Below are 23,548 nucleotides of genomic sequence, written 5' to 3' on the forward strand. Positions count from 1 at the left end.
TCTTCAGGTCACGTCCGTTTAGTTCATACTTTTATTATGAAGGACAGCGGAAGCCCCCCTGTTGTTGTTACCGGAACACTCTGTTAGCATCGTTAGCTTTTAGCAGCAGTCCGTGAGTCTTTGCAGTTCAACTTTCTCTATCCCGGCTGTTGGTTTGAACATGTCCCGGGTTCAGAAGCTCCGAGTCTTCGTCAGTCAACGGTTGAACCTGGCGGTCGAAGAGATTTTGGCGGCTTTTGAAAAAACGATCGTTAAATACGAACAGGAAGCGGCCCTGTGTCAGGAGGTGATATCTCGCCAGCACGCGCTGCTCTGTGCGCTCCACAAACCTCTCATGGAGGTCCCGTCGGCAGGTGAGGGCACACTTGAGGGTTCGTCCGGTTCAGGGCGGACGGCGCCGACATGTTTATAGCAGGTGTTTTTATATCCGTGGAACAGCTGAAGCATCTCAGATCACAACAGTCAAGGTGCGTCAGCTGATGATGAGCTTCGGGATCAGTCCGGGGTCGGATTCTGTTCCAACTTAAATTCAGGTGTACTGGGTCCCAAAGTTCAGGAACACATTCCAGGTGTTCCATTGGTCCTCTCAGGTGGAAGAGGTAACAGGTTGTTGTGGAGCTGCACGTCATCACGTTTTTCATTTGAAATATCTTTCTGTGTAGTTTTCAGTGAACAGTTTGTCTCAAAGTCGGCTGGTTCGGGTGTTCTCAGTCTCAACAGGTGTTTTACCTGTTAGTGCTGAAGTCTGCTTTTTTAAAATATTAATTATTTATAATGAGAGTTAAAGCTGTGGTATTAAAAATATATATATTTTAACTGAAAATGTGAAAACATCTTTTCAAAATATGTTGCTCGCCTTTAAGTCTCAGGTGCATAAGAAATGAACAATGGAAACTTGTGTAGACCTTTGTGTTCTTTGTGAAAACAGTTGTAGTATTTCAAGATATTTTACTTCTTGAAACAAATATTCAGATTTTTTCTCAAAATATATATTTTTTCCGTTAAGTGTTTGACTTTATTTTTTAAAATAATTTTAGATTTCAGTTGCAGTTGCAACTTTATGTCATTATATTTTGATATGATTACTGTTTGTTCCCTTCAGCAGCTCAACTGTATCACATCACACACTCCATCTCTGTGAGTCATGTGACCTCATGTTATTTACTGTCACAGTCCGTATGAAGATGCCTCAAACTTTATTCTTGAGTTTGGAAACAGCAGCTGACAAAATGGTTTAACTCAAGAGCCTCTTAATCACTCAGTCTAATATCTTTAAAGTTGATCTCTAATGTTTGTTTCCCTGCAGATGCCTTCACTCAGCAGCTGATGGGAATTAAAGACGAGGTTCACCCTGAGCAGCAGGACCAGGACCAGGCAGACCTGTGGCCCTCACATGTCAAAGAAGAGGAGGAAGAGCAGCTTCAAGACCTGGATGAGGCTGAAATCATCGAGTTCACCTACAATTCCAGTCGTGTAGTGAGGCCAGGTGAGGAAGTGGACCTGTCAGATGTCGGGACTGCTCAGGTAGAACCAGGATCAGCAGATCCAGATCAGAATGTCCAGCTGGTGTTGTCTTCAGAGACTGAAGACAGTGACGACTACAGCAATGAATGTGCTGACCCCAGGCCTGCTTTAAACAGATTCAAACCAAAGACGAGTCGTAGTCCAGCAGGACTCCTCAGCTGCAGGGTCTGCAGCCGGACTTTTAAAGCTCGTAGGTGTTTATTCAGACATGTCAAAACTCACCTGAAGGAGGCGGAGCAGGTTTGTGGTTTGTGTGGTGAACGATTTGAGACCCCCGACAGTCTGAGGCTTCACATCCAGACTCATTGGAGCACCAGGAAGAGGAGGGATCCAGAGAACCAGACCAAGACACAGGGCAGGGAGAGGCGGTCTCACCGTCGCTCAAACCACGACAGTAACACCAACGTCCACGAGGACCAGAAACCAAACAGGTGTAATGACTGTGGGAGGAGTTTTCTTCAGGTGTTGAGGAAGAGAAAACACAGGTGCTGCCCCCGGGGAAAAAACCAGGACCCAGAGGGTCTGGAGGGAACCAAGAGGAAGAGGAAAAAGAAGACATAAACATTTGATTTGTATTTCTGACTTCACACTGTGACATCACTGAAGGAAAGGTTGACATGTTGATTCTTTGCCCTGTTTTATGTTGTTTTTTTAATCTATTTTAATTTTTATATTTCACAAGAGAAAAGGAGAGGCAAAAAAGAAAGTATTCTTGCAAAAAGTCATAGTATTTTGTTATAATTTAGTTTCAACATCTCAGATTGTCTCTCTTCTCTGCAGCAGCGTCCTGAGCCTCATTCATGTCTGTGTGGAAACAGTTCAGTTTGGATGAATGAAGAGTTCAGATGAGACTGTTCACCTCCTGGTGCTTAGAGTAAACCTGAAGGTTCCTGTTCTGTCTTCAGCTGATTTCTAATTAAAAAAAAAAAAATCTAGATGATTCTCTCTCTTTCACATCCAGTGTGTCAATGTTCAATTTGTCCTGAAACAGAAAACATGCAACACAGTCTGTGTCTGATGTTAAAACCTCATAAGAACAAACTTTAAAACAAAACCAACCATAAAGTGTTTGATGTGATAGAAAGCTCCAGAACAAGCAACTAAATGAACCTTATGGAGGGTGAAATCAAACGCCAGGAGACAGATTCTGATCCTTAGAAAAAATCATTTTAATTCCAGTTGAATGAATTAACATCTGATTTGTCCAGATTCTCAGGTGTATTCTCAGGTGTGCTCCAGACATTTTTCATCAAACACATTGATTTAAACGATCGTGCTTAATTTGTCCACCATGTGCCGGTTGTTAAGAAGCAGCAAAGACCAGGAAAATATGCTAAATGACATTCAGGTGTGACGTGAATCAACGTGTGTGACCCTGAATCTGTCAGTTGATAATCAGCTGATCAGCAGGGGGTGGAGATGCTGTGGTTGTTTTTACAGCTTTTAGTTTTGGCAAAGACAGAACAGAAGTGACCGGGTCCACATGAAGCCGATGAGCCAATCAGCTGTAAGCAGCAGCTTTATCAAAATAAACATGGACATCTACACCCCACCCTACTTGCACCACTTTTTCAACTGTGCAGAGACTCAGTTTAAGTTTGTTTGTCTCCGTTGTCTGTTTCCTGCTGCTGACTCGAGCTGTACCGAGGGAAGGGACGGGTCTGGACGGTGATGGGGGGGTCTCCAGACATAGGAAAGAGGGGGGGGGGTTGGGAGCAAAGGGGGTGTGGGAAGTAAAGGGGGTCTGGGAAGTAAAGGGGGTGTGGGGAGGGGGCCACCGTTTGGAGGTCTCTGGTCTGCTCTACATCTGTGCTGACTTCTACGGCGACGGCGGTTACGGGGCTGTTGCGTCTCCCAAGCTGGTTCACTCTCCTCTGCAGGGTCATCACCAAATGGTTGTCTCTCCCCTCCAGCCGATGCGGTCTGTGACGGCCTCTCCACGGCTTGCCCTTTGGCCGCCTCCTCCTCTGGCTCTTCGATGCCGCTGTTGCTCCTCTTGGTACCTCGCTGCAGATCTTTGAGGTAGTTTTGCCTCTCGATGCAATGACCTCTGTGGGAGTTAAAGAGCTCCACCGCTGTCAGAGGATCCAGCCCGTCGACATCTATGAGATACCGGCAGACCAGGTACCCGGTGCGGTTCAGGCCATGGGTGCAGTGGACTCCAATCAGCTTGTCATTGTCCTGGTTCTCCTTCAGGAACTGTCTCACTGCCCGTTTGAAGCTCAGGATGGCTGCGTCAGAAGGAACCTTGCGACCCTCAGTGAGGATCTTGATGTAAGACCAGGACCGTGGGACGTCAGTCAGGCTGTAGTACCTTGTGGTGTAGGTGAGGTCGATGATCAGACCCAGCTCCTGGTTCTGACTCTCAAGAGAGTCCAGCAGGTCCCAGAGACCGAAGGATTTTGATGCTTGGACCTGGCAGTTCAGAGACGGTTTCAAAGGCACCTTGAAGGCGATGAACCGAGTCCCTGGTATCCTCTGTCCTACAGGAACGTAGTCTAACCATCTCTCAGGTACACTGTTCTTCTCCTTCTTCTTCCTAGAAGAGGGCATCTCAGCTGCTGAGTGGACTCAGGTGTTGTCAGTGTTTACTCCCAGTTGAAGTCATTTCAACATCGACCTGAAACATCAGACAAAGACACACAGTAATTTAAGGATAAGACACTTTCTTGAAAATATCTGTATCCATTTCAACTGAATTCAGACCACTGGTTTTTGAACTGGAACTGGCTTGATGTCGCTCTCTTCCTTTTCTAATTCTATTTTCACAAATAGAATTTGAAAATTTGAAACTGTGTTTTTAAGCATTTGGCCTGTCTGAGAGAATCTAGCCCAGATTTGATCAGTCAAAGTGTAGTGGTTTTATCTAGACCTGGTCCAATGTGGTCTGGATTTGAAAAGAAATAGTGAGATCTCGTTTCTTGCTTCTTCTTCCTCTTTTTTTTTTTTTTTTTTTTTTGAACAAATTAGAAAATTTGTTGTTAAGGCTTTAACCATAATCTCTTAACGCCCATTCTCAGTAGTAAGGACCCTCAACAGGTTAAGTTTTCCCATAATTTTTCCCTTAACTATCGAATCGAACCTGATTTCAGTGTGTGACGAGGAGCGCCGAAAAGCACCGTAAACAGCTTTTAAATAGTACAAATTTACTACATTAAAATGCTCATGGGTATTATCCGAATGTATTGTTTTACATTGATAAGTGACTAAAAGATGTGAACGTTTTACAGTTATGTACCGCATACGATTAGTAAGGAAACATTGAACAGAACTATTTTTAAATGGAGTCTGGATTGGAGTTCCTACCTGGCGAAGCATTTAAAAAAGCTGCGTTCTCACGACAAACGAACCGAACAATTAAAAATCCAAAAACACGTTAAACTGATGACATAAAAAGCGAAAATACAGGACGACCACGAAATTATTTCAATAACTGAGTTTCTACGTGCATGTAGGAACACGTTATCCTGGAACCACGTTCCCGCTGACGCAGAGATGACGTAGTGTCTGAAAGTATGCAACGTCGACGTCTCTACGCAAAGACGCTGGCTCGGGGATCCCGGAAGCGTCCTCGTATTGTTTACATTCTGGTCTTTGTTCTGGCAAATATGTCCAAAAAACGGTCCAAAAGCACCGAGACCCGGAGCCTGAGAGCCGTAATCGACCAGCGGCTGGCGGCGGCCGCGGACCACATCTTCTGGCTGCTGAAGGAGCGCGGACAGGCGGAGCTAGAGCAGCTGAGGGAGCTGGTCACGGAGCGGATCTCCGCGGCCGTGGAGGAGATCTTCACCGCGTTCAGAGCCACCAGGACGATCGACAGAGAACCAGAGGGGCCAGGGGACAGTCCGAGACCAGAACCCGGAGCAGACAGGACAGGTCAGTGTCCAGATAAAGATTCAACAACAGACTGCACGTGGAGGACACAGGGCACACACCAGAGTTCATTTGATAACTTTATATGAAGTGCTTTCAACCACATCACACAGTCTTCGTCAGTGAGTGTAAGGACAGTTTAAAATGTACAATCTCTGTATTTTATTTTATGTTCAGGAGTGTAACTGGATTTTCTATTAGTTCATCAACCATTTAGATCCACTATATTTTTCAGTCCACGGTTCAAACTGATTCAGTGAGTGTTTCTGATTAATAAAATCCGATCCCAACAATGACGTTAGCTTGTGCGTATATTTAATTATTTATTTATCTATTCATTTGTTTATTTTCACTATTAACGAATTGTTTTATTTTTTATACATACACATATATATTCTGTCTATATATGAATATATGTGTATATCAACGCCCATAATAAAGAAATATTTGATCAGTCTCTGTTGCAGCGATGCTGTCCAACCCCATAACTCAGCCTGAGACCTGAGTCTGTGGAGCAGTCAGTCAAACACTCTTATTCCTGTGTATTTAAACCTGGTTCAGGTTTTCAGGGTTCAGAGGAAAAAATGATGCATTTAAAAAACATCAGTTTCTTCCTTTTGTTTACCCTTCAGTAGCTTCAGGTCTGTTGTAATGTTTCCAGTCTACTGAAACTTTATCAGTCCTGTGAGGTCGAACACTGTCTGTCCTGCTAATGGGTTCATGTGACTGAGTATCAGACCTCAGCACTGTTTTGATCCTGATTGAAATGTGTCTGTAGCAGCAAGAATCACAAACTCATCTCACGTCAGATTTAAAATATTGATCAGATTTAAATCTTTATTCAGCTGCTTGTGTTCAAATGTAAGATCTGACCAATGAATTTGAAACAATTTTGAAGGTAGATTGCTTGTCTGCAAACATTGGCCCAGCTTCCTACCTTTGATGATTTGCTGTTTTTTGTCTTCCATGATAATCAATTGATCATTTTACTTGTTTGTGTTCTTTCTGAGCACCTGTGCTGTAACGGTCAGTTGATTTATTGATTTGTTGATTGAAATGAAATTCAGTTATATTAAACTGAATCTGGATCGGACAGAACAAGACATTTGAAAAAGTGTCATTGTTTCCTGATATTTTCCAGACAAAGGATCAGTCAATTAATCAAGATTAATCATCATGAAAATGAACAATGTGAGGATTGAAACATTTTCAATGATCTGATGATTTAAATGAACTTATTTCAGTGTATTTTCTCTGCAGAGTTGTGCCTGTCGGTCGGTGTCCGAAGTCTCACTGATGGAAAACACCTGAAGCCGGACACCCGACTGAAGGAGCCTCTACCTGGTACGTCCTCCAGACCAGAGACCATCTCTGAACCAGACCACCACCCAGCCTCTCCAGATGATCCTGCTGGTGAGGAGGAAGAGGACGACGAAGAGGCGACAACTCACTGCTGCAGAGTGTGTGGGAAATCCTTCGACAGGAAAGGCTTTTTGATGAAACATGTAGAGAAACACTCAAAGGAGGCAGAGTGTCTGTGCGGTCTGTGCGGTGAGTATTTGGAGTCCAGTGATGGTCTGAAGCTTCACCTTCAAACTCACCGCGACAGCAGCAGGACCTGCGACGTCTGCGGCAAGAAGTTCCCCTCAATCCGAGCTCAGGAGACGCACCTGAGGCTGCACACTGGAGAGAAACCCTTCAACTGCCATGTCTGTGGAAAAGGCTTCAACCAGAAGGGCAACATGGTGACGCACATGAGGATCCACACGGCAGAGAAGCCGTTCAGGTGCACCGTCTGCCGGAAAGACTTCAGCCACGCTGGCTCTCTGGAGCGACACATGAAGGCCCACGATGGACAGATGCCGTTCAGCTGCAAAGTCTGCAGGAAAGGATTTGCAAAGAGCACCGAGCTGAGGCGACACATTCGGAGCCACGAATCCAATGACCAGCCTGCCGTCAGGAGCAGACGCAGGAAACCGAGTCTGACTCCCTCCCACTGCTGCAAGGTATGTGGGAACGCCTTTCACAATAAAGGGAACTTTGTGCGGCACGCTGAGACTCATTTAAACGATCCTGAATATTGCTGTGGCGTCTGTGGAGAGCAGTCAGAGTCCTCAGAGAGTCTGCAGATCCACATCCAGAGCCACCGAGAAACCAGCAGGATCTGCGACATCTGCGGCATCAGCTTCAGGGACATGGAGATCCACATGAGGACACACACTGGCCAGAAACCCTTCAGGTGCAAAGACTGCGGTAAGGACTTCCCCAGAAAAGGGTCTCTGGAGCGACACATGAAGCTGCATGCCGGCGAGAGGCCGTACATCTGCGAGTTCTGTGGGAAGACTTTCATTGAAAATACCGTCCTGAAGAGACACATCAAGAGCCACACAGGTGGGAAGCCAAGGATTTACTCCTGCGATGTCTGTGGCAAAAAGTTCACCATGAGCCAGCATCTGGACGTGCACAAAAGGATCCACACTGGGGAGAAACCGTACACCTGCAGGGTCTGCGGGAAGAACTTCCGCCAGATTGGCAACCTGGACTCCCACATGAGGATCCACACGGGTGAGAAGCCGTTCATCTGCAGCCTCTGTGGGAAGAGGTTTCGCCAGAAGATCTCACTGGAGACACATGAGAGGTTCCACAAGAAGGAGAAACCATTCAGCTGCCAGCTCTGCAACAAAGGCTTTGTCCAGAAGATCGACCTGAAGAGACACATGCTGACTCACACCGGGGAGAAACCCTACAGCTGCCGGGTGTGCGGGAAGAGCTACCAGGAGAAGCGCTCGGTGGACTCGCACATGAAGGTCCACACGGGAGAACGAGCCGCCAAAGATTCAGCTGTGACACCGAACATGAAACGACAGGAAGGAGTTCACACTGACTTCATCCAGCTGTGATGAAATGCGGCAGGTGGACTCACCTACAGTCACAGAATCACTCATTCTAATGTTTTATCTATGAAGCCCCTTTTCTACTTTTCTCCTAAGTAGTCTCAAAAGTTGATTTCAGATGAAGGAACTTTTCCTGGAGCCCTGGAATTTTTTTTAGGAACTTTGGTACCTGACCTGCAGTTCCACTGCAAGAACCAGGGAACAGAATTGGTTCCTGGTCTCCAGCAACTGGTGTCAGGGTGGAGCTGCTCTGGAGGGTGATGGACTAATGCAAGATGCAGCAGAAGCACAAAGAAGAACACACAAAGTTTCCAGTTTAGTTCCTGTGGCTCCTCATGTCTCATTTCCACTGAAAGAACAAAACATGATGTAACATGGAGACGGTCTACTGCTCTCTACTCAAACATGAATCTGTATTTATTTGTTGAATCAATGCTGTTTTTTCAGACTGAGAAGACTTTTAAATTCATGTTCATCAGCTTCATTCAGACATGATTTCTAGAAGGAGACACAAAGCAAAGGTGATATTTATCACTGCTGGAAACCACAGAGAGGTCAAAAGTTTAATGTTAAATGACCAGAACATTTATGTAATGTGGTGCATAGTCTCATTCCGGAAAATACATGGAGTCACTTCTGCATAAAAAACCACAACAATCTGACCGTCAACCTGAAACTTTTCATCCAGTGTGAACTGAGATCAGATTAACACACAGCGTGCAGCAGACTGAACACATCACTGTAATGTAGTTATTATCTCAATCATTCTGATGCACTAAAATTTTAATATTGTTTAATAAATGATGAAACTCAAAGGTTAAAAAAATCCTCAGACAGTAAGAACAGTAAGAATCTGATAACATGACTGACTGACTGTGGATGAAAAAATATACAGTAAAATTCCTGACGTACAACATGTGAGCTAATACAAATGAAACTTAATGTCCTGTCATCAGAATCAAACTTTATTGTGTGTCACACAGAATAACAACAAATAGACGTGTATTTACACACACTCTTTAATAAGAGTTTGGCTGGAAAGTGCAAATATGTGTTAGAGGATCTACTCCTTCATGTTAATGTGAAAAATTCTATGAATATTTGTCCTGATCAGAGGTTTTATAAGCAGCTGGACTGAGTCATGGGTGGAGGGGTGAAACTGTTAGTTCCTCATCAGAAAAGGTTGCTGGGTCTCACAGGGTTTTATTAAAAGCAGCAGAATTCCCTCTGTAATAACTTTAAACCATGAAACTGATTAAAACATGTTTCAGTGGATTCACTGTGAGAGGAGGATGAGAGGAGTCAGGGTGGCAGCCTGAGAAGAAACTCCTGTCTTACCTGTCTCTTTCTCAACAAGTGATAAATATCACCTTTGCTTTGTGTCTTTGTCCATGAATGAATGAACATGAGGAACATGAATGAAAAGTAACAGATTCATGTTTAGATTTAGTCAAAAACAAACAGTTCCAGAGTGTCTGGAAAAGTTCCTGTGGTAATAATAATATATAATAATATAATAATAAAGTAGAAACATTAGAATGAAAAGAAAAGTTAGTTACAGCTCAGTTATAAAAAGTAAACATTTCTTTTTTTAAAAGCGTGACTTCCTTCTATTTCACAAAAGTCTGAATAATAATTTCATTCATGTTTTTAAATCAAAGGCTCAGAGTCTTAAACAAACACTGGTTTTCAACACCCTGAGAGTTTGTTTGTCTACAAAATCACAAAGTCTCAATTTTAAACTAAAGTATTTCTCAAGAGAGAAAACAGGAATTCTGGTGTTGGAGGTTTGAAAATGAATCATGTAAAAAAATAGTGAAAATAAAAACATTTCATATTTTTTGTCTGACTTTCTGTGGTTATTTGAAACTGATCTGACGGACATCCAGTTTCACATGCTCTGAGAATAAAGGGACATTTTTGGTCGATTGATTCTGATCAATCAGTCAATTATTGGTCTCTGAAATATCTGTTGGTCAGACTGAAGACTGTGAGAAAAGTCAGAAACCTGGCCACTGTGTGGTAAGTAAAGTTTAATGATTATTGTAAGGTTCAGTTAATTTGCAGATAAGTTTTAGAACAGCAAGTAAGAATAGACAGCTGAGGAACAAAGAGCAGTAAATAGTGGTAAGCATTATTATTATATACAGTTTATACAGCAAAGAAGAAGAAATGTTCTGTGTGATATATTCACAGTGTGTAAAGATAATGTTAACTTAAAGGTATTGTCTTACTGGACGACATGAAATGAAGTATTATGAGAAGGTGGATGTTAATGTCAGATCTGACTGTACAGGTGTTTCTGATAAACTGTAAACACCTGGTCAGGTCTGTGTCAGACTCTACCAGCAGAATAAAGTAGAGTTGGTGTATCAGTGATTATGATCCAGTGATATAATAAACTATAAGTTTGAAAATAGAGTATTTTCTCAGTCAGTTATCTGTTCTTCTTCCACTTCTACCAGTCAGACTCAGTCAAACGTCTGTGTTTACGTCTTCCTCCTCCAGTCCAGCAGAGTTCGCTGTTCGCTGTCGTCGCTTCGCTCTCCTCTGAGCGAACTGTCGTCGACGCGGAACTCGGTGTCTCTGTTTACCTCCCCGCTGCCTCTCTTTGTTCGCTGGAAGCTCAACTTGCGCAGAAAAGGGGTAAAATGTGCGCTGTGCAGCTGCTGCGGGTGTCGGTCCATGAGCGGATCAGCGCTGCCGCTGAAGACTTTCTCCTACAGGTGGAGAAAAGAGAAGAACCGGCTGAAGTCCCGGCGCTGAGAGCGCTGCTCACCGAGCGGCTAACGGCGGCGGCGGAGGAGATCGTCGGTCTGTTTGAGGAAACCGTGGCGGAGTACGAAGACAGAGTGGAGCGGTCGGAGCGAGAGATCTGCCGCCAGAGGAGGCTGCTCGATGCTGTGCTGAAGCCCGAAGTCAAACTGCACAGAGCAGGTCAGTGTCCCTCGCTGCCCCCGAATCAGCACACATGCTAATGTCAGCTAGCATGGCCCAGCTTCCTGAAGGTTTTTACTGAGCTGAAACGTGTTTCAGAGACAAACTGATGAAAACTACATCACAGGACAGAAACACATGAAAACGACTGAATTAAACACAAAGAGAACAACAAAAACACTGTTACCAGGTAACAACCACAACTCCCATAAGTCTTAGACAATGCATCGCCAGCAAAGCCTCATGGGAGCTGTAGTTTTTTCCCCCTAACAGACCATTGATGATTATTTGTTGACAGCAGCTGACACTTATTTTCATCATCAGTTCATCTGCTGATTTTTATTTTTTCTCTCTTTCTTCATTCTTAACATCGAGAAACCTCAGTTTAACTTTTCACATGTGCAGATCAAGTCTCTATCGAACATCTGGAAACATCCAGATGTGGAGTTCATGTCAAACTTGATGAAGAGAAGCATCAGAAACTCACATTTGAGAAGTTGCAAATGTCTGGGATTTATTACTGGAAACTATTAATCAATGATCAAAATAGTTTCTGATATAATTTTATGTTTATGAAATAATCAATCAACCAATTGACTAATCATTACAGCTCCATTTTATTGGTGTAATAACTGTTGAAGAGTTGCAGGATAAGGATGATTTAATAAGATAAGAGCTGTTGTGTCTGTTTATAGCATGTTTAAAATGATGCAACTGTTTGACCAGGAAACAAATCACTGATAGAAAATGTCTTAAAATAAAAAATTAACCAGTAAAGGTGAAGAGTTATATGTCAAATTCAGCAGCTCAGTCACATCTGATATCAGGGCTGAAGTGAAGTAGGATGTTGTGAACTAGCGTGGGATCATGGGAGTTGTTGTCCTCACCACCATTGTTAGCTTCTCCTGGTTTGGATTCCTTCAGTGTCAGTCGTTCAGGAGGTTTTTACCTGGAGCTGAATTATCCATAGAGGTCTGCTCCTCTCCAGAACAAACAGACGAGGTGATTATAACCAGTAGAAACGCTGAATAAAACAGTTTCACATTTAAAGTCAGTGGACACAGGACGTCTCTGACGAGCTGGGAGCTGAGATGTCTAACATTTACTCAGCTTTTTCTCTGATAATTTAAGATCCAGATCTTCAATGACTAAAATCTTTCATCTGGTTAAAATACATAGTTGAAAATGAGCAAGGTGTAAAAAGTGTATTATAGAAATGTGGCTTAAAACTGGATAAATTCTTCTGGCAAACGACCAGAGTAAAGGGGAAAAAAAGTAAGCCTGTGGCTAAAACTGGATCAGAGAAGATGAGGTCCTTCCACTACAGAGATACCTGGGCTGAGCCTGTGGTGACACCTCCCCTGTAAACATGTACAGGATCACTTTAATATATGTGTGTGATTTCACTTTAAGTGCTTGTACCAAGAAATCATTGCAGCAGAAGCTTTTACATATTGAAAACAGAATCATCTAAACTTTGAAACTAAATTCAGTCCAGTTTCACAGCTGTAGATCTGTTCATCAGCTGCGCCAACAACAAACTGAGTGATGTCAAAATGCAGTGGCAGCGTCACTTCAGAGCACAGGACAAAAGTCGCTGCTGAATGAGTTTTTAAGATCCTTCAGGAAACTGCATTTGTTGTATCTGCAGTGGCTTGAAAAGTCATAAACTTGTGTTTTCCACAACGTGTGTGTCTGTGTTTCAGCATGTCCTGCAGACGTCCAGCAGCTTCTGATCAGGACCGAGGAGCTTCCCCCTGAGCAGCAGGCGTGGAGCTCCAGTCTGGACCAGGAGGACCCAGAGCCCCCACACATTAAAGAGGAACAGGAGGAACTCTGGACCAGTCAGGAGGGAGAGCAGCTTCAAGGACTGGAGGAGGCTGATATCACCAAGTTCACATTCACTCCTGTCCCTGTGAAGTGTGAAGATGATGATGATGATGAAGAGAAACCTCAGTCCTCACAGCTTCATCAGAGTCAGACTGAGGAGAACAGAGAGGCAGAGCCTCCAGCCAGCAGCTCAACTGAACACATGGAGACAGAAGCTGATGGAGAGGACTGTGGAGGACCAGGACCAGACAGGAACTCAGATCCAGACAGACATTTACAACCTGTTAGTGAAGACAATTCTCTAGAATCTACTGAGACTGATGACAGTGATTGTGATTGGACACAATCCAATGAAGCTCAGTCAGGTGTAGAGGTGGTTAAAAGCAGTGAAGCTGAGACTGATATTGGATCTTTGATGAAGGAGAGACCGTTTCCCTGCTCCTATTGTGGTAAAAGATTCAGTCTTAAGGGCAACTTGAACAGACACATCAGAGACCACACTGGAGAGAGACCATTTCCCTGCACAGGTTGTGATAAATCATTTAAAGACAGTGGGTCGTTAACGGCACACATGAGATGTCACACTGGAGAGCAACCTTACAGCTGCTTATTCTGTGGGAAGAATTTCAGTGGGAGGGGAAACATGACCAGACACATGAGAATCCACACAGGAGAGAAGCCATTTACCTGCTCAGTGTGCAATAAAAGTTTTCATGTTAAAGAACACCTCAACAGACACATGAAGTACCACACAGGGGAGAAACCCTTCAGCTGCTCTGTCTGTGGTAAAGGTTGTGCTCAGAAAACAGACCTGAAGAAACACATGAGAGTCCACACGGGAGAGAAACCGTTTAGTTGTCCATTCTGCGGAAAGTGCTGTGCTGAGAAAGGAGACTTGACCAAACACATGAGAGTGCACACAGGAGAGAAACCATTCAGCTGCAACATCTGCGGCAAAAGTTGTGCCCAAAAGGGCAGCCTGAAGATTCACATGAGAATCCACACAGGAGAGAAACCATTCAGCTGCTCCGTCTGTGGCAAATGTTTTACTGTTACAGGACATCTAAAGAGACACATGAAGCTGCACACAGCAGACGGTCAGGTGACCAAGTCTCCAGACACTTTATCAGGCAAAGAGAAGGATGGAGTTGACAGCGTGGAACCGTTGAACACATCATGATGGTCCATCAGTCAGGAGGAAAGAGGACCTCTGAGTCAGTGAGGTGGTTTTGGGATGCAGCCATATATGAGCCCACGTTTATCAAGCTTCTCAGACTCGTGCCATTAAGGATATTTATTAGATTGTGATAAATAAACTAAAATCAGTGATTCAGTTGATCAACAGTGTTTCCCACAGACTCAGTTCTATTTGTGGCTGTAGCTGACTGGGGTGTAGCCTGGTAAATAATACCAGATGTAAACGGTGCTCCTCTACTTTGTGACACATGAATAACTTGTGTCACATTGTGTCGAACAGACGACCCTCATTGATCAGCTCCCGTCGGTGAGTGTTGACTACAGATTGTGATTGGTATGTGAGCTCAGCCTGTACATATACGCAGCAGCTCTGTGCACACCGAATGACAGACACACAGAGAGGGACCGTAAAGAGAATTCATTGATTTTGTTGATGGTCCACTGGCCCACTGATGTGGCAGGATTCCTCCCAGTGCTCCTGACGGCCAGTCTCACTATGACAGATGGTCTGTTAGGGCTGGGTGATATGACTTCAAATCAGTATCATGATTATTTCAAACTTTTACCTCAATTATGGATATTGAATGATTCTTTTGTCTCTTATCAGTTTCTCTCTTCTTTTGAGTTGTGCTCTCTTCATCGCTTTTGTCCGTCCAGATTACAACACAACCCCAGAGTTAACAAACTAAAACAGGGTCAGCGCTGTGTTTCGAAAAGTCTCAGTTTTAGGGGCTGAAAACTCAATGAGCCTCAGTATTTGTGTACCGGTAGTTCACATCACCAGCTTCACTTTGAGTGAGCTCGGACGAATGTTAGTTGGACGGGGCAGAGCCACATGACTGAACACAAGGTAGTATTTATTAAGGGGTCAGTTCATGAACCCAGCATTGGGGAAAGTATTGGCTGAATTAACCGACATGAACAAGACTAAGTTGTGAGAGGGTCTAAATGTCCTAAGTTCACACACACAGTTGGACAATGAAATAAGATTTTACCCATTTAAAATATAAAAAATAAATAAATAAAAAATCAGAAGGAAAAAAAACACCAACTTATCCACTGATTCGGATCAGATCAAAGTAACATGCGCTTAAAAATGCCACAATCCTCTGGAGGGAACAGATCGACCTGGAGAGCAGGCTGAGGTGTTAAATTTATCTCCAGTGTCGAACCAAACACACAAACCTGAGAACATGGAGGCAGTAAAGACACATTTCCTCTGAGGAGCTTGATAAGCATGGAGCCTGAACACCACTCACACAAAGGCTGTGTGAATGAAGAAAAAAATGGATGCTGCTGTTCGGCTAAAATTCAGCTTTATTATCCCCAATGTCGCTGTTATAAACAATGTGTTTATAGTTTATAGGAGAAAATTGACACGTCAGACACACAGTTGAAGGACCTGAAGAAGAAGCTTTGACTCGGAGAAGAACACCTGTGGACGACTGATAGGAGCTTCTTTGGCTTATTGTAACTGAAACACTCTGAACTGCTTTTTTACTAACTGTTGTATAAAATCCTGTCTGAGGAGTAACAGATATCTGTTGCCTGAAGATGTTTCACAGCAGGATTGTTTTGCCAAAAATTGTGGTTAATATTCGCAAAGTTGCAAGTCAGCAAGATGTTTTAAGAACACTAATCATAATATGTGATTATATAAAGTAAAAATAAAAACAATCTCCTTTTATGATTGTGTGAAAAAAACTATTTTAGTAGGTAAGTGTGAGCATTGAAATGTACCTGAATTCATTCAGTGCTTCTTTAACACAGCTCCACACATCGGATCAGTCTGAGGACGAGTTTGGGCAGAGGGGATGAAGTCTAGGGAAGCTGGTGCTCACATAAACAGTGGTCACCTTAACACATCTGACTTTACATGTACACAATTTGGATCATCCTCTGCATCAGTAGTAGTAAAACAAATGTTGTATAACCAGATTGTTAAATAATAGGCTTGTTCCTGCTCATTTTTCCACAACTGTAGAAGATAAATTCAGACTTGTATCGTGATAAATCCCTGAGTCATAAAGACTTATTGTATATTAGTCTGTCAGGAGCCGTCCTGCAGAATTAATTTTAACCTGCTACACTGAGTTTATTTTGTTCACCAACACTCCTGTCACTGAAAGTCTGAATCTTTACTTGATGTTTTATATTGAATTATTTGGTTTTATGTCTACTGGTTGATTCAAAATGAAAAAACAAACAGTTCTCAGAATAACAACGTTGTCACTCATCAGAGTAACTCAGTACAGTTACTGTACCTGAATAAAAACTGTAGGTGCTTGTAGTTTTCTACTGTATTTCTCAGTCAGTTATCTGTTCTTCTTCCACTTCTACCAGTCAGACTCAGACTCAAACGTCTGTGTTTACGTCTTCCTCCTCCAGTCCAGCAGAGTTCGCTGTTCGCTGTCGTCGCTTCGCTCTCCTCTGAGCGAACTGTCGTCGACGCGGAACTCGGTGTCTCTGTTTACCTCCCCGCTGCCTCTCTTTGTTCGCTGGAAGCTCAACTTGCGCAGAAAAGGGGTAAAATGTGCGCTGTGCAGCTGCTGCGGGTGTCGGTCCATGAGCGGATCAGCGCTGCCGCTGAAGACTTTCTCCTACAGGTGGAGAAAAGAGAAGAACCGGCTGAAGTCCCGGCGCTGAGAGCGCTGCTCACCGAGCGGCTAACGGCGGCGGCGGAGGAGATCGTCGGTCTGTTTGAGGAAACCGTGGCGGAGTACGAAGACAGAGTGGAGCGGTCGGAGCGAGAGATCTGCCGCCAGAGGAGGCTGCTCGATGCTGTGCTGAAGCCCGAAGTCAAACTGCACAGAGCAGGTCAGTGTCCCTCGCTGCACCCGGAAAACCCCGAGTGATGCCGAGACCGAAACGTGCTTGATGCGAAATCAGATTGTATTTCAACCGATTCTCGCGCTTATTCGACTTTTCTCGACACGTTGATGAAAATAGGAGTTTGTCACGAGGTGACAAGTGAAATCTGCTCTGCTGCACCTGGTGACAGCTCCTCTATCTGACAGTAGCTAAGCTAATGCAGCTAGCTGTTGCTTCATATTAATCGTGTGTTGGCAGCGCCGCCTGCTGGACAAAGTGTGAACGACAGTCACAAAGTTATGAGACAGTGAATCGTTTATCTACAATAAATAAAAACTCTGCTGTTAGAGACAGTGAATATATCACCTACTCATACAGCTCTTTTTAAACTCAGGTCACACAAAAACAACATTACAATAGGAGACAAACACAAAGAGTGACCATAATAACTCAGACACAACAACACAACAGGTCTTCAGCTGGAGAGTCAGGTTTAGTCCCCCTCGCTGTTTTCAGGTACCAGGTGTCACTCAGAGGACTTTAGGGTGTGCTAGGCCTTATATGAGGAGGAGGATCTGGACTGTAACCCTGAGTGTAGTGGCATCAGATCCAGGGTGATATGAGGTCTTAGTGGGTGCTGCAGAGTTTTGGACTGTGACTGAGTAACAGTGTCTTGGTTGGTCTTGGTCACAAAAGCACAGGACAGGTTTCTGTGATGTTCCTCAGGTGAAAGTTTCAGGACTGAACGACTGTCTGATCTGCAAAGTTGTTTTCAGCAGAGTTTGACTGGAGGAGGTCGAACTGTTACAGTAGGAATTATCCGCCATTGTTGTTCAACTGCATTTTATCAGTGAGCCATTTTCCTTTATTACCACACACACACACACACACACACGCTGTAGTGGAGCTGAAATGATTAATTGATTGACAGATGATTAGTTGCCAAATCTCCTAATAATCATCAATTAATCATTTGCTCATTCCAGCTTCCAAAATTCAAGGTTTTGCTGCTGTTCTCAAATACTGTGTTAATTCTCTAATATAAAAAAGACATTAAGAATACCAGTGAAACCACTTGACAAAAAAATTATTTGCAATTAATCTGCAATCATTATGAGAATTGATCCATCGGTTGAGTTCCAAACACTTTAATGGTCACAGCTTCTCTTTTGTCTGAACATCTCCGGTGTCGGGACTGTTGATGAAGTCGCCTCGGGCTAAATTGAGATGGACATTCTTTACTATGTTCAGATGTTTGGTTGACTAAATGTTAAACTGAGGAAATAACTGGCAGATTAATCGATAATTAAAGTAATTGTTAGTTTCAGCTCTAAGTATATGATTAAAAGAAAAAACAAACTTACGGGACATGTGGGAAGATTTGGTGAGTCTGCAGGAGAGGAGTTAATTGGACAGTTCAGGTGGTGACAGCCGATCGATTGATCCAGCATCTGTCAGAGCAGCTGCTGGACCAGAGGGTGATTCATGGACAACTGGAGCTTGTGCTTGTTCATATGCGGCAGTGGAGGATTTATGGACAAATGCGAGTCATGCTCATTGATGAGGGAACGTACACCAGACTGACTGATTGACAAGGAAAGGCTCAGACCCTGTACTGGACGCACTGATCGGTGATGTTGTACAGGGTTTCGTTGTTTATGTTTCAGGAGACCTCACCAGCTTTGGTTGAGAGATACCGATGCACAGTTTTTGTTTGATCCATCCTAACAAAACATTACACTTCCAGACAGAAGGTGTAGATGACAACAGGCTCCTCTAGCTCTGATCTCTTGGTTCGGCTGAGGAAGGAGACCGTCACAGTTTGGCTCTGCTTGGGTAGGAAGGAAGCAGTTGCAGGTCTGTGGAGTGATCTTCCTCTGTGAAGAAAGATTTTTAAGAGTTACTCTACTGATTTAGCATCTTATAACATCGTCGGGCTCATGTCAGTTACAAAAGTCAAAATCAGCAGAGTGAGAGAGGTGATCTGTTTTATTCCACACTTTCTTCTTCTTTGTCAAAACCTGGCACCTACATGATTGGAGTGTGGGGTGTTATGCTAGTAAGAGCTAATGTAGTGTGCAGCAGAGATGAGGGGTGGGGGACCCTCAGACTTTTAGTCTTCAGACCCATTGCACGCTGACTCAGGTGACATCACCTGAGGAGATTTATGAGTTTTCACTCAGCTCCCTCTGGAGACACTGGAGGATTTTTACAACTTTTTTTCACAAATGCACAAATTCCTCCACAACTACTGGAAACAGAATTTGATGTGTAAAATCCATGGAGTCCCCCTTTAAGCCCTCTCTACTCTCCCCTGCAGACGACCAGCAGCAGTTGGTGAGGAAGGAGGAGCTTCCTCCTGAGCAGCAGAAGTGGAGTCTGGACCAGGAGGACCAGGAGGACCAGGAGGTCCAGACTCAGCTCCTACACATTAAAGAGGAACAGGAGGAACTCTGGACCAGTCAGGAGGGAGAGCAGCTTCAAGGACTGGAGGAGGCTGATATCACCAAGTTCACATTCACTCCTGTCCCTGTGAAGTGTGAAGATGATGATGATGAAGAGAAACCTCAGTCCTCACAGCTTCATCAGAGTCAGACTGAGGAGAACAGAGAGGCAGAGCCTCCAGCCAGCAGCTCAACTGAACACATGGAGACAGAAGCTGATGGAGAGGACTGTGGAGGACCAGGACCAGACAGGAACTCAGATCCAGACAGACATTTGGAGCCAATTAGCGATGACAACTCTCTAGATTCAACTGAAGCTGAGACTGAAGTCAGTGACGATGATTGGAAGGAGACAAAGAATCTACCAGGTTTAAAAGGTTTAAAGACTCTCAAGAATAATAAAGTTCCTACAAGTGATATGAGCTGTAGTACTGGTGAGAAACCATTTAACTGTTCCCAGTGTGGTAAAACATTTAGCTACAGTTACCTTCTTAAGAGACACATGAGAACTCACACAGGAGAGAAACCGTTTATCTGCTCAGTCTGCGGTAAAAGATTTTCACAGAAAGGAAATATGGTTTATCACATGGGCCGCCACACAGGAGAGAAACGATTCAGCTGCAGTGTTTGTGACAGGAGATTCACCTGGCTCTCTGGGGTCAAAAGACACAAGTGTGTTGATGACACACTTGTGTCAGTAGGTGAAACAGAAGCTGACGGAGAGGACTTTGGAGGATCAGAACCAACCAGGAACTCCGATCCAGATAGACATTTACAACCAGGTATTGATGACAAGGCTTCAGACTCTTTTGGACCTGAGACTGAAGACAGTGACGGTGATTGGCAGGAGACCAGGGGACCTCAGTCCTGTCATATTGACGATGCTGTAAATACCAACAAGAAACTATTTAACTGCTTCAAATGTGGTCAAATGTTTGGCTACAAGAAAACTCTGCTGGCACACATGAGAGCTCACGCAGCAGAGAAACCATTCAGCTGTTCAGTCTGTGAGAAACGTTTTTCATGGAGTGACAGTTTACAGAAACACATGAAAATCCACAGTGGAGAGAAACCGTTCAGCTGCTCGGTGTGCGGGAAATCTTTCATTCAAAAAGGAAATCTTCAGGTGCACATGAGAACTCACACAGGAGAGAAACCATACAGCTGCTCCATTTGTCTTAAAGGTTTTTCTCAGCGCTCACACTTAATTGATCACATGAGATGTCATACAGGAGAGAAACCTTTCAGCTGTTCAGTTTGTGAGAGGCAGTTTAGATTTAGAGGGGGTGTTGTAAGACACATGAAAATCCACATGGGAGAAACCAGTCAGCTGCAGTGTTTGTCTCAAGAGATTTACTCAGAGGTCAGGAGTCAATTACCTTAAACGTGATGTCGAGAGCAGCAGCAGACATGAAGGTGCCTGATCAGCTGTTAGAGAAAAACAGTAAGATAGAGACAAATCATGTTCATCGGAAGTAACAGAAGTCGGGTCAGCCAATGATTCCTCCAAACAGCAGAAATATAAATGTTCTGATAAAAACAAGAGCACATTCAGGTTCTGTACACCAGCTGTTTACAGATATTTGAAGTTAGCTCTGGTCACTTTACATTTCAAAGAGCTAAAAAATTAAATTGAAAAAAGTCCTAAAATGACCTGCAGACAAATGACTGTTTAGTTCACACCATCAGTACAAACTGTGGATTCATGAACCTGAATGTTGTAAGGTGTTTCAAGGTCACATGACCCAGCAGGAAACCAAAAACACAATACAACAGCCAAACTGTTTCCTCATCTGTTGGTGTCGCAGAAGCCGAATGATAAACATAAAAAAAAAAGTCAAAACTGGTTTAAATAAATAAAAACTAATGAAATACTTGATGGACCTGAGGTGGTGTGAAATACTGTCAGTTTTACCTGTGTAATGAGCAGAATGATGATTTTACTTTCTAAAATTTATCTTGTATCAAAAAATGTGACTCAGCTTGACAGGTGTTTATATTAGCTGAACTGAGCGTAACGAACAAGAAAATTAAAAAACACAATTGTTACTGTCAGTTTACGGCTCTGTTTAAAGCTTTCTGTTGCTCCTAATAAAATTTATTTTAAGATTTTGGCTTTTGTCTTTTTCTTGTTTCTTTGGTGTCGGTGGTGATAAGAGAAATATGATCAGAAAACATTTAAGTTGACATAGTACAAATATCTACCTATGAAATAAAACCACTGAATGTAACTTTACAGCCAGTGAAAAAGAAATGAAGGAGTAATATAACATCTTTCCCTTTTTCATATATCTGCACTGAATACTTGCACTTTCTCATTAAAAAAGTTTGAAGGAAATTAAAATAATTGTTCTTGGGAAAATATGCAGTCAAAATATGTTAAAGTTATCAGCTCTGAAGCTACAACATATTTATTTCTATATTTCTATGGCTCTCAGTTTTTTATGCCGGACCGAATACTTTCTTGATGATGAAACTCTATTGATACGACACAGTATCAAAATCTGGTTGCTAGAAAATGAAAAGTGGAGATATGAATTCTTGAAAATTAAAGATTCTTCATTTGGGTGTGAATGATACGCCTCTTTTCCTGCTGGCATAGATCAGAAAGTCTCTCCTGGGTCACTTTAGATCTCAGCCAATTTCTAATCCTCCTCACAGCACAGAAACTTCTCTCAGACGTTGCTGATCCACTTGGCATATTTAGTGGGTTCAGTGAGCCCCCCCCCCCAAACTACACCCATGATTAAAATTAGGCCTTCCCTTACATGTCAGACATTTGGAAGGGTTTCTCCCTCATTATATTCATGTCCTCCTTTCTGTCTTTGTGCATCATTGTCAAGCTCAAGCACACATCAGAACAGTCAAGTATGAAAAGGAGTTAGTTGCAGACAACCACTTAAATTCATACCTTGTCTGTCTCATTCATCACATCACTAAGATTAACTTATATATATATATATATATATATATATATACACATGCTTCTCCCCAGTCCTCCCCTTGTTAGTCCTCTCTCCAGGCATTCAGTTTTAGTAAAGAAGACCCAGAGGATCCTTCAACTAAACAGTTATATAGTTTAGAGATAAAACTCTTTCCAAAGCATTGTTTTACCTTTATGTTTAACTGACTCTTTCACCTGTAGGCATTGGAGGAAATGTTTGTATGGGATATCACACCTGGCGACCAATTCCTCAAACGACGTTAAGGTCCCATTATCTGATACCATGAGTTCCCTATTGTCTTTAGACCTTTTCCAGTCTCCGTCATAAAACCTGCATCTGCTCTGTCTGGTGGGAAGAGGTGGTTACTCCATGTTGAGCTGACGTGCTAGTGGAAAGATTTTAATGTAAACTCAACAGTAGGACAGCTCTTACACCGGTCAGAAAATAGAAATCCGGTTATCTGTAAGTAATAAGTTACCTGAGAATAACAGAAAAACTGAAAGCTAAAGAGAGACTTCAAATTGGCTTTTTCTCTCTCATCATTTGGCCACACGAAGGAGACGTCACAGTTCGACCCTGTCACAAACACACAAACCATAGAAATGCAACTTCACTGGAATTAGTGTTCACATGTTTTTCATGATGTCTATGTGTCTGTTTTCCAGACGTCCAGCAGCTGTTGGTGAGTAAAGAGGAGCAGCAGGAGTGGAGCTCCAGTCTGGACCAGGAGGACCCAGAGCCCCCACACATTAAAGAGGAACAGGAGGAACTCTGGACCAGTCAGGAGGGAGAGCAGCTTCAAGGACTGGAGGAGACTGATATCACCAAGTTCACATTCACTCCTGTCCCTGTGAAGAGTGAAGATGATGATGATGATGAAGAGAAACCTCAGTCCTCACAGCTTCATCAGAGTCAGACTGAGGAGAACAGAGACTTTGTGGGAGGAGAGGACTGTGGAGGACCAGGACCAGCCAGGAACTTAAATCCAGCTGGTCACTCACAGCCAGTTATTGATTACAAGGCAACAGAATTCTCTGTAGCAGAGATTGAAGTCAGTTGTGATGATTGGGAGGAGACGAGCGAATGTCACTCA

At 43.3% G+C, this 23,548-nt stretch overlaps 4 protein-coding genes across 4 annotated transcripts; 3 read left to right on the forward strand and 1 right to left on the reverse strand.

The window, feature by feature from the left end:
- Positions 1–73: 73 nt before the first annotated feature.
- LOC111223327 (transcriptional repressor CTCF-like) lies at positions 74–3,230 on the forward strand. The gene is made up of 2 exons (XM_022747431.1): positions 74–353; positions 1,307–3,230. The coding sequence occupies exons 1-2, from the start codon at positions 161–163 to the stop codon at positions 2,083–2,085; spliced, it is 972 nt and encodes a 323-aa protein (XP_022603152.1). The 5' UTR covers positions 74–160; the 3' UTR covers positions 2,086–3,230.
- LOC111223141 (RNA/RNP complex-1-interacting phosphatase-like) lies at positions 3,112–5,002 on the reverse strand. The gene is made up of 2 exons (XM_022747169.1): positions 4,831–5,002; positions 3,112–4,144 (listed from the first exon to the last, which is right to left on the reverse strand). The coding sequence occupies exon 2, from the start codon at positions 4,075–4,077 to the stop codon at positions 3,112–3,114; it is 966 nt and encodes a 321-aa protein (XP_022602890.1). The 5' UTR covers positions 4,078–4,144; positions 4,831–5,002.
- An 88-nt stretch (positions 5,003–5,090) lies between these two features.
- On the forward strand, positions 5,091–15,880 carry LOC111223342 (zinc finger protein 271-like). The gene is made up of 3 exons (XM_022747446.1): positions 5,091–5,400; positions 6,658–8,222; positions 13,483–15,880. Exons 1-3 carry the CDS (start codon positions 5,133–5,135, stop codon positions 14,236–14,238), a joined length of 2,589 nt encoding a protein of 862 aa, XP_022603167.1. The 5' UTR covers positions 5,091–5,132; the 3' UTR covers positions 14,239–15,880.
- Positions 15,881–16,624: 744 nt separating this feature from the next.
- LOC111223142 (zinc finger protein 260-like) lies at positions 16,625–21,528 on the forward strand. The gene is made up of 3 exons (XM_022747170.1): positions 16,625–17,072; positions 19,387–20,168; positions 20,457–21,528. The coding sequence occupies exons 1-3, from the start codon at positions 16,787–16,789 to the stop codon at positions 20,892–20,894; spliced, it is 1,506 nt and encodes a 501-aa protein (XP_022602891.1). The 5' UTR covers positions 16,625–16,786; the 3' UTR covers positions 20,895–21,528.
- The last annotated feature ends 2,020 nt before the right edge of the window (positions 21,529–23,548 follow it).

Source organism: Seriola dumerili, unplaced genomic scaffold (genome assembly GCF_002260705.1).
Source record: "Seriola dumerili isolate Sdu_G_001 unplaced genomic scaffold, Sdu_1.0 BDQW01000110.1, whole genome shotgun sequence".
Taxonomy (NCBI): Eukaryota; Metazoa; Chordata; class Actinopteri; order Carangiformes; family Carangidae; genus Seriola; species Seriola dumerili.